Source organism: Rhagoletis pomonella, unplaced genomic scaffold (assembly GCF_013731165.1).
Source record: "Rhagoletis pomonella isolate Grant_MI unplaced genomic scaffold, Rhpom_1.0 Rhpom_scaffold_00003, whole genome shotgun sequence".
NCBI lineage: Eukaryota > Metazoa > Arthropoda > Insecta > Diptera > Tephritidae > Rhagoletis > Rhagoletis pomonella.
The window spans coordinates 5,417,136-5,428,295 of record NW_023458557.1 but is presented as its reverse complement, the minus strand read 5'-3'; the positions used below and the strand labels follow the sequence as shown (position 1 = coordinate 5,428,295).

Genomic DNA, 11,160 nt, shown 5'->3' with positions numbered 1-11,160 from the left:
CCCGGCCAGTGCATAAAGCATTTCCCTCTCCTACGAAAAAAAAAAAAAAAAAAACCTAAAACTATAATCTAAACATAAATCAGTTCAGTATCACGAAAATTCTTTGCACGTTGCACTTAAATGACAATAATAACATATATAATTCATTGATGACTAAGTCTATACTCTAAAAAAATCAGTTCAGTATCACAAAATTCTCATTAACCTTAACCTAGGAAGCAAAATTAATTTATAAAAAAAAGTAAAAAAAAACAACTCAATCTCATAAAAAAAGTAAAGTAAAAGTCATAGGAAATATTTACATAAGACTTTAGTTCCGAGCCTTTTTATGACGAAACAGCACTAGCTTTTCCGCTTTGATTTCAAGCATGTGGCGCTTTATTGCAAGGTCTTCCTTTTTTAATTTTTCCTTCGCTAAATTGTACCACTTCATTTCAGCCAGATGCATATTCCTTTGCATTTCCTTTTTTACTGGAGGGCCTGCGCTATACAATTCCAAAGTCAATTGTTTCCAAAATTCTGCGAGGTTCTCCCTGTTTTCCCTTACGAAGCCCCGGGCAATGTCAGGATTTTCTTGCATCCTACTCAGCAGGATATCACTTTGAACTTTATTTATTGCTTTACTCCTGAAATGAAATAAAATGTAGTTTCATTGCAGGTAAAATTAGTTGTTCATATAAAAAGTAAAAACTTACATGTTGCAGCTATTTTGTTCGCGTCTCAAAACAAAGTGAAATATTTCCACAAAAATGGCTATTCTTTTCGCCCGGAATTAGAGTTGCCGATAAGCGAAAATTATGTTCGAAAGCGAAAAATTTTCCGGCTAAATTCATATTAACCGAAAAGTGAAGATTTTCGGGCGAAAATGAAACTCAGGATAAGGATTATATATATAAGATTTACTTCTGCTCGGCTAGAAACCCACGTGAAAAAGGAAAGAAACTGAAGTCAAAGGCGCGAGAGGTCAGTGACAGCGTGATGACAGCAGATGAGCGAGAGTTATGACGTTTGCAAAGCTCGAAGCCGTCGTCGTTAAAATTCGGAGACGTTGAATAAAGTTGAGTCGAGGCGAGATAACATCCCCCCTCCGTAAACTTCGTAAAGCTTCGTCTTACGAGGCTTGCTCCTTGACGTCGAGCTTAGCTAACTTTATGGTCGTGACTAATAAGTCGGTTGTTTTCACGACTGCACTCCGCACCTCTCCATTATTGCCCATATATACGTAGATGACGATGCCCTTTCGCCATGTATTTCGTTTTGCATTGTCATCTACAATAATAACGACATCGTCGAGCCCTATAGGATCAGAAGACCTTTCGAACCATTTACCGCACCTTGTTAAGCAGGGTAAGTACTCGCGAATCCAACGAAAGATTTTGGTAAGTGTAGAACCATTCCCCCTGGTTTCGTCGCTGTCGCGAATACCATTGGAGCTGCCTAAAAGAAAATGGTTAAGTGTTAAAGCATCCATTTCCGGAGTGTCCAGAGGCACATAAGTTAGGGGACGGGAGTTTAAAATATGTTCCACGTCAGCTAACGTCGCTCGAAGTGCTTCCTCTCGCAGATTAGCCTTTTCCAGAATATCCATCAATATTGATTTGACCGACCTAACCATTCGCTCCCATTCCCCGCCCATGTGAGGTGCAGCGGGGGTTATAAAATTCCATTTGATTTTAGGGTGGTGGCGTTCCACCTCTCCACATGATAACCGTTGAATTTCCTCTTGAAGAACGCGACTAGCCCCACGGAAATGTGTCCCATTATCCGACCATATACACTTTGGAACGCCGCGACGTGCCATGAATTGCTTAAGAGTCAGAAGAAACGTATCAGTTGAAAGCGAAAGGGAGAGCTCAATATTCACTGCCCGAATCGTCAGGCACGTGAAGAGAACGCCCCAGCGTTTTTCCCGAAGTCTGCCTACTGCTATTTCGAAAGGTCCGAAGAAGTCAATGCCAGTGTTTGTAAAAGGCCTTGCAAGTATCGCAAATCTCTCTTTCGGCAGATGGCCCATCTCTGGGGGACGCGGAATGGCGCGACGATTTCGGCACCATTGACACGATTTCGCCGTGGCTCTAACCAATGCTCTTAGACCTGGAACAAAATAGCGCTGTCTCATTTCGTTAACTACTATCTCGTTGTGGTGATGGTGGAATTGGCGGTGGTAAAAGTCGGTGACAGTCGGTTACTCGACTGTTGCGTGGTAATATTATGGGTCGTCTGACCTCAAATGCGACATCCTCCGCCATGTCTATTCTGCCCCGTACTCTAAGTACCCCCATCTCGTCTATATACGGCGAGCACTTGTAGAGTATGCTTTCGCGTTTAACTATTTCACCAGCCCTTAGACGCCTTATCTCTTTTCCAAATATTTCTTCTTGGCAGTGCTGAATAATAGCAAGCTCGGCACTTCTACATCGGCCGCCTTGATTAAGTTCTGTAAATTGTCCGATATATTTGCCGTTCGTGAAATATTGCGAAGAAAACGAAGTATAGAGCTTTGGGTGCCTCGCAGCTTCTCCCAGGTATGGAAGCGCGACGGACTAATGTCGGTTGCATCTCTACATGACATATTAGTTCTGTGTCGAGTTTGCTGTCAAGATTCGCTCTAGGCCCTTTCTCCTCGGTATCCGATAAAAATGATGGTCCTGAAAACCACCGACTTGTGCAACAAAATTCTGGAGCCCTTGCCCACTTTATACCTTTATCGGCGACGTCGACGCCATCAGACTGCACGAAATTGTCGAATCACGCTTTGCTCGCAAATACACTACAGCAGCATACGTATCGAAGCTAGCATCCACAAAGGTGTGTATCTACAATTCCTCTGCACAGCTCACCGACGATGAACAACGTGGAATACGAATTTCTGGAATATTATGTAGATAACGAACCCAGCGAAACCATTTATCTTGTTCTTCTTGACGTACTGGTTCATCCCAAAGAACGCCGGAACGCCATACCTCCTACATGAGGATTTTCGCATAGATCATAAAGAAACCAAGAAGGCCCAAGGGATCAAACACGACCATTATCACACGCAATATCTGTCGCTTTGTTGGAATTATACTGTCGTCAAAGACTTCCTTTCGGAGGCTTTTAAAAAATGAGAAAACATCAGTATTGGGCACCACCACATGCCAAGAACCTTCTCGTGCTTTGCATCTGCTTGTTCGATGTGTTTGACGCGATGGTTTGATTTCCCGGTTAAGGCGAACAACACATCTTTAGAATTGAACATCCAATTGCGCATCTCAAATCCTCCGTCTGCATGGATATCTCTCACTGTGGTGGCTGGACGTATCATTTCATCTACTGAAGATGTGCTCTGCAGTCAGTCATCCACAAACGTGTTCTCCAGTATCGCCTGTACTGCAGCAGGATGGTCATCTTGAAAACGTAACGCGTTTTTATCTTTAACATAGTTCGCAAAAGACGGGGAACAGCTCGCACCAAACGTCATAACTTGCATCACATACGTATCAGGATTACTGAGGGTATCGCTATCACGCCGTTAGAATTTTTGAGCGACTTGATCTTCCTTACATACGCGTATTTGGTGGAACATTTCCCGAATGTCACCACATAGTGCAATTTGTCTCTCACGAAATCGCAAGAGAACGCCCATTAATGACTTTGAAAGGTCCGGCCCTTTTAGCAGTACGTAATTTAGTGCCATACGTTTGACCGCAGCAGCGGCATCCCAAACTATTCGCCTCTTATTTTTGTTTATGTTCGCAACCATAAACATTGGAATATACCATGACATACCGCTTGCTAAGTTTTCTTCCGGCTTCACTTTCCTTATGTAGCCTTTCTGCTCATAAACTCTAATTGTATTGGTAAATCTACGGAGCCATTGGCAAGGAATCGGGCAGCTCGATGCGATCGTGTTTCCAAAGCAGACCTGTTTCCCATCGCTTCTCAACTGAAAGATATTGCGTCTTCGAATTCATTATGCGTTGGCACCGTTCATCATCCTTTGACAATAAAGGTTTGAAAGCGCGAGTCCCTATGGCCTCCAGCGAGAAATGAGCCTTTACGAACTCCTCAAGGTGATCGACAGTATGACATACATGCATCACGCGAGGATAAGAATTGGTTATTTCGTCTTTCCCCCCATATACCGACCAGCCTAGTTTGCATTTTGCTGCCACCAATTCATCTCCTTTGCCCTCTCGAATTTCAACTTTAAATTGTCCAGTCCTATGACAATTCGTGTTCGTACTGCTTTGTACGGAGAAATTGGGAGATTGCTAAGATGTTTATGCGAAGTTAGCGTGGCCCTTTCAAGCGTGGCCCTTTCAAGCGTTTGCAAAGGTAGATTCAAGTTCGAAACGGTGCGCACTCTATGTAGGGAAAATTTCTTGGCGTCTTGCCTTTGGGCCGAAATATCGATGGATAAAGATTTGTATCAGCTTCATTCTGCAAAATGTCACCCGCCCACTGCACACAAAGCTCTTCTGCCGGTCCTTCGAGACCGAGTTCATCTGCCAATTTATTTTCGACTAGAGTGCAAGCAGGTCCTTCATCTATAAACGCATGCACATTGATCGAATTTTCTTTGTTTTAGAGTGATACCGGAACGTATCGAAATAAAGCTTGCGTATTCTTCCCATGGAACATTCCGTATTCATCCCATGGAATATTCCGTATTCTTAACATCCTTTTTAACCTCTGAAACGGTGGCTTTAGTTTGCGTGGATCCATGTAATAGCGGGTTGTAAGGCATTTTACAACCGTATATACCACACAGCTTTCTCGAGTTACATCGGCGTACGAAATGTCGCTTAAAACTACAAATGCATAGTTTGGAATCACGGACAAATCGCCATCGTGCATCTCTGCTTAGCAGCTGAAAGGCACTATAATTTGAAAGGTGATGCTCTTCTTCACACTTTGGACAGCTACCTCGCTTTTCCGTATCGACGACCTCGTGTACCATTAATCTCTCCCCACTACGTCTGTGGCTACTTTTCAGTTCGGCTTGACTAGGGGCATAACCTAGCGGAATTACTTGGCTAGCACACGTTGCTAAGCTAAATAGCCATTCGTAAAATACCGTCAGGTCCACTCTTAAGCGCGTCATCCTAAATCTACCCCAATCAAATTTTAAATCACATGCCAATTTTGTCAAGAGCTCGTTTATCAAAATCGGATCGTTCAAAACAGAGTTGTTGCGAATATTCGCATTCGCATTCGCAACCGCGGAGCATCCGCATTAATTCTACCATTCGCATTCGCTTTCGCATTCGCAATAATCAATGCGGAGCTTTTGCGAATGCGAATATTGTGCAAGTGCACTGATAAAACGTATATCTGGCCATATATGTAATACTCCTATATTGGCAGTAAGAGCTAGTACCGTCCGAAAACACTACAGTACAGATATATCAATAAACACGTACGAAAGAAAAGGAACACATAAATAAACATGTACACGACACATTTACAAAAACGGCACTCAAGTACACAATACATTGACAAAAACAGTACTAGACTGTCTCGCTTTGATTTCGGAATGCTTACACATTGAGATGTTAGCTTAGTACCAATATAGAAGTATTACATATATGTATCTGGCAAACAAAATGACAAATTGTAGCGAACATTTTTTGCCTGAATAGATGCTACGTTAAAACGGTTCCGCTACGTCCCCTTCTTTTGTAATTTAAAGTCAAAGAGTAAGATCCTTCAATAGGTATTTCCAGATAACCTTTAATTAGGTATGAATTATGTAAGTATCGAATATTATTTGTCAAAGGTCTGTTGAAAAAACTGCGTGCATCTCTAGTACTTTTTCTTAGATAAGTGTAATTATTAATTTTTTCTCATAAATGCTATTATGATTAAGTTCAAAATTCACTTGTTGATTGATTATGATGCATTTCATCGAATCACAGTCCCCACATCGTTTTATGCAATAAAAAAATTTAGTTAGTTGTGGCTTTTTTGCATTTTAGCGACAATGTGAAATACGCCCTTTGCATACTATATTAACGATATGTTTAAAATTTTCGTTTATGCGCCTCAAAATATCAAAGCACATTGAGCGCATGGAATGGAACAATAAAACGGCTTATGGTACCAACAGCGGTGAGTAATTAATTGTGACTGCCTGCAACTAGGAAAAGTCGAGCTCAGCTAATAAAAACACTAATTACAAGCAATTCATTACAGGTGAACCTTTCCAATAAGTCACTCGTGAACTAATAATAATATCCCAACGCTTTTTACCCTCCATTCCCGCCCATCCGCACGAGGGGCGCAGTCCGCATGACGTACGGAACCAATATTTTAAATTTTTGTGCCGAGTCACGATAGGCAGGAGTTTGTTAAGTGTCGAGATCTAAAACTGTTCAGCTACAGAACTAAATTCATCAGCTGATTTTATGTATTTATGTCAATAATTCACTTATTGAGAGAGGGGAGTATCGCTTTCTTAATGCTGAAAAGCGGATCTGATATATCAAACGTGCTGGAATGAGAGTTAAAATCCTGGCATAAGCAACGGAGTGGGTCGTGCAATTCAAAATTGGTTTTACAAGCTTTCAGAAATATGGGACAAAAGTGTCTTGATACGCGTGACGGAACATTAAAGCTTACATCAGCCAGAAGAGACGGACTTGAAATTGAGCCTGTCAGTAATTTAACCATAAAAATTATACCAAGCATTTCCCTGCGACTGGCAAGTGTAGGAAGGTTAATAAGTTTTAAGCGACTCGTATAAGGTGGAAGACTATATTGAGAATCCCATCGGAAATTTTTAAAGCAAAAAGTAGGAATTGTTTTTGAATTGATTCTATCTTGTCTGAGTAAATTTGATACCTTGGATTCCAAACCACCGAGCCGTATTCCAGAATCGGCCTAACTAATGTTGTAAACAGGGTTTTAGTGATATAAGGGTCACTAAATTCTTTTGACCATCGTTTCACAAATGCAAGTACACCTTTAGCCTTGTTGACTGTCACATTATTGTGAAGATTAAAATTAAGCTTAGGATCCATTGTGATACCAAGGTCCACAAAATTGTATACCTGTTCCAGGTTATGGTTACCTATTATATAAGAAACTGGCAGAACAGCTCTTCGCGAGAAGCACATTACTTTACATTTCTTAAGATTTAGAGGCATAAGATTTACTTTATACCAGTAAGCCATGCTGTTTAAGTCTGATTGTATCAAAGACCTTTCTTTAATTGAAACGTACGATTTATAAAGTTTTACATCATCTGCACACATTAAAATTTTGGAGAATTTTATATCTGTAGAAATATCGTATAAAAAGCAAGAACAGAATCGGGCCTAGGTGGCTACCCTGAGGGACTCCTGAAGTAACATCAATGACGTCAGAGATAGTATTTTTAAACAATACCCTTTGTGATCTATCATAGAGGTATGAAGAGATCCAACGTAGAAAATTAGGTGGAAGACCAAGAAGATCAAGTTTATAGATGAGCAACGAGTGGCACACTTTGTCAAATGCTTTACTGAAATCAGTATATATAACATCAACAGTTTTGCTCTCACTAAATGCTTTTGAGATATAGGATGTTAATTCAAGTAAATTTGTAGAAGTTGATTTGCCCTTGCAAAATCCATGTTGACTGTATGAAATGATGAAGTGATAGAATGCTTCAACCGATTTGTTATAATTGCTTCGAATAATTTAGGAATTGCAGAAAGCTTAGCTATTCTTAGCTATGGTAGTTCTCCACTGAAGACCTGCTACCGCTTTTATGTAAGGGGGTTATGAACGATTCCTTCCATACAGTTGGAAAAACGCCCTCTTTAAGAGACAAATTAAATAAGGCTGTTAACGGCTCATAGAGATAATCAGCACAATTTCTAAGAAAACAAGTGGGGATCTGGTCAGGACCATAACTAAAAGACTGCTTTAAGGACTTCAGGTAAACTAAAACATCATCGGGATATATTATAGGGTTATGTATTGAGTTAATTGGACTTAGTTTAAAAGGATAGTCAAAGTATGCTTGGGAGTTAGTGGAATAATTGGATTTAAAAAACTGAGCGAACATGTTAGAAATTGTTTGATTATCACCAGAGACGGTATTTTGATACTTCATGGCAGAAGCAGATCTGAGACCTTCATCGTCCGTGACTCTAACAATTCAAATCAATATAAAAAACGGGGTGCCTCTTAAACAAAATAACAAGATTTTAAACTAATTCTGCTGGCAGCCACGACTTTTAAAACAGAATTTTCTTCGAAATTTTCATTCCTAGAAAATAACGATTTATTTGCCATATCCACCTATTTAGAACCTCGCTACAAGCACACATTTTTCAAACCAGTCGCGGAAGACAGGATTACAAATGAATTTAAAAAAAAAAAAACTAAAATCGAAAAACGCTGAAGACATAACAGGTTCTCCAAATTCTGAAACAACCAAAAGAATTGGTTCTCCAAATTGGAAAACAACGGTGTTTAAACAATGTTCTTGCCATGATGCTAGATTGTGAAGATGAAAGTCAGGAAGAAAAGCAATTCTCAAAAAGGAATTGCAATTCTCAAAAAGGAATTACTGCACCGCAGAAAAAGAAAAGAGAAAAAGAAAGAAAAAAAAAATATTGAAAGTCCTCTCATCTGATGCAGCGTCAATCGAAAATAATTTACAATATTGTCAAGTTTCAAGTTTTTCAAATCTATCGCCTCAAGCGAGTAGCTATTTAGTGGTGCAGGTTTGATTTACGTCCCTTTAAGAAAGGCTGTAATCCGAAAAGGCAGCAAAATTACTCTTTATTAAATACAATTTTCCAATTTTTAAATTCAAGTACTAAATAAAAAAAACATTAATAAAAATTACTAACTTTTCCAGTTTTTATTTACCTAAATAACCTAATGTACTCACCTAAATTATTTCTTAAAAATACTTGACATCCGCATTCGCATCCGCGGATATTAGCTTTTAAACATCCGCATCGGCGGATATCTAAAATTCCACATTCGCAACATCCCTAGTTCAAATAATCGCTGAGCCCGATCGCGCGGTAATTCTGCACCGCCAGAGCAAAGTTTATTAAAGTATCCATCTTTTCCATTTTCACAATCGGATGCTGCAATCCGTTGCAAGATATGATGTATAACATCAGGTCGCCCGTAAAGCATCCGCATCGTTTCGATGGCAAGCGATACCGTACTAGGCATCATCAATTTTCCCCCACACGGCTTCGAATGCCGGGCTATTGAGGCACCTTTGCAAACGTATAAGGTTTTCCTGCTCAGTGAAACCGCATCTTTCCGTAGACTGTTCAAAATTCGTGATAAAGACGGGCCACTCTTCAGGATTACCAGAATAAAGGACGGTAGGTCCTTCGACATTACTTGGTGAACTCTGTGAGGACGACAGAGTTATATCTGCATAGGACGAGCGTGTCAGAGGAATTTGTTACGAATTAGTAGGATTTGCAAAGTTGTTGACGTAAGCAGACATCACGGATGCCGTGCTATTAAACGCCCCCACTATCCTGTTCAAGTATGCGTTTGAAAAAATACCTCCCGTATTATGTCGACCTATACCGACCGACTCCACCTTCCCAAGAATATTGAGCCCTCCTATACGCATGAATATCCGGCAATGGATTTAAACCACCAACTCCGTGTGTTGCTAAGGGGTACGTTATAGGGCACCAAGTTACCTGTGGTCTCTCTTCACCAATAGGGGCGATTGTTGGCGCAGTTGTGCGTAATGTGCGTATACGCTTGCGTGGCTTCTCAGTACGTAAGATCCCCGAGCGGGTGCGAAGCGGGGAGGTATCGATCGTTCCCAGGCCAGCTTCAGTCTGACGAGGAGTAGATGCGAAAATAGCACCTGTTATTCCATTAGCTATAAATCCAACCGTTGTTGTAGGGGCAAGTGGTGGCGCGAATGCTTCAGTCGGCGCGCTCCCGGTAGCGAATACCGTGTCACCAGTAGAAGCGGGTATGCCAATTATTGCAACCATAACGGTGACAGAAGTGGAATTAGCTACTGCGGTAGCCACACCAGCAGAGTGCGTGCTGGTGACCTTTGATGAGCCAGAAGCTGTTTCTCCTGCTTCGCGGACACTCATTAGAGGGTTTCAGGTTAATTCGGAACACGTGTCTCGTGTTAGGCGCTCAATTGCAATAATTAGTAATTCCGGATTTTCGGAGATTCTCTGGTTTATCGAAATTTGCAACGTGCTTCTGAGCAGAAGGCCTTCGCCAAAAGTATTTTAGAAATGTAAAAGCGAATGCCAATAAAACAATATTTTTAGCGACACATATATGTGCACGAATAAGCGCTAAAATCTGCAATTTATTTAAGTAACGAAATTTACAAAGTTGTATGATATTTGATTGCTACTCACACTTGTGTTTGGCTATGCCTAAAGCAAGGCATTCGATTACAAATATATTTTGCGATAAATTTATGTAAATTTTTATTATATATATAAGATTTACTTCTGCTCGGCTAGAAACCCACGTGAAAAAGGAAAGAAATTGAAGTCAAAGGCGCGAGAGCTCAGTGACAGCGCGATGACAGATGAGCGAGCAAAGCTCGAAGCCGTCGCCGTTAAAATTCGGAGGCGTTGAATAAAGTTGAGCCGAGGGGACGCAACAACTAGGCTATGCTTATGTAATTTCGTCACCCACGTGCCTTCTCTTTCAGAGCCTAATTGCACCAACGACTTATCACTTATCATCTTACAACTTGTGGATAAGCCTTTTTATTGAAAAGTAAAGTTGATAAGTGTTGCACTTTTTACTTATCATAAAAAGCTTATCAAGTTATCAAAAAATGACTAACTGACAAGTTTTTTGGATAAGTCGATTTGATAACCATTGCACAGCCAATTTCTTTTGCTTTTCAAATAGAGAACTTTTCCAATAATGTGCTTAGCTAAAATGATTACCGTTTCTCAATGGAAAACGAAAGCTTAGCAAACCCATGTGCGATTTAATAAAAATTTTCAATTTATCTTTTTTTCTTACTATGTCGCGCGCACAAACCACAGCCAATAAATTGGCTGTCTTAAAAATTGACTATGTATGTATATGTACAGTGACGAACAAAAGTATTGGCACAGTGAATTTTTCGCCATATATGCTAAGTTTTTTATTCTAATTTTTTTCGATAATTTTTTATAAAAATATAGTTCATTTTACACCAGAAAA

General features: G+C 40.2%; 2 protein-coding genes across 2 annotated transcripts in view; both read right to left on the bottom strand.

The window, feature by feature from the left end:
• Window positions 1–11,160, bottom strand: part of LOC118735004 (trifunctional enzyme subunit alpha, mitochondrial) — a gene marked incomplete at its 3' end in the record, with an annotated part of 161,077 nt that overhangs the window by 23,114 nt on the left and 126,803 nt on the right.
• LOC118735006 lies at window positions 8,975–9,863 on the bottom strand (the record flags this gene model as incomplete). The annotated part of the gene is given in 1 exon segment (XM_036464608.1): window positions 8,975–9,863. A coding segment is annotated over 1 exon segment (339 nt), but the record flags the coding sequence as incomplete, so codon positions are not given.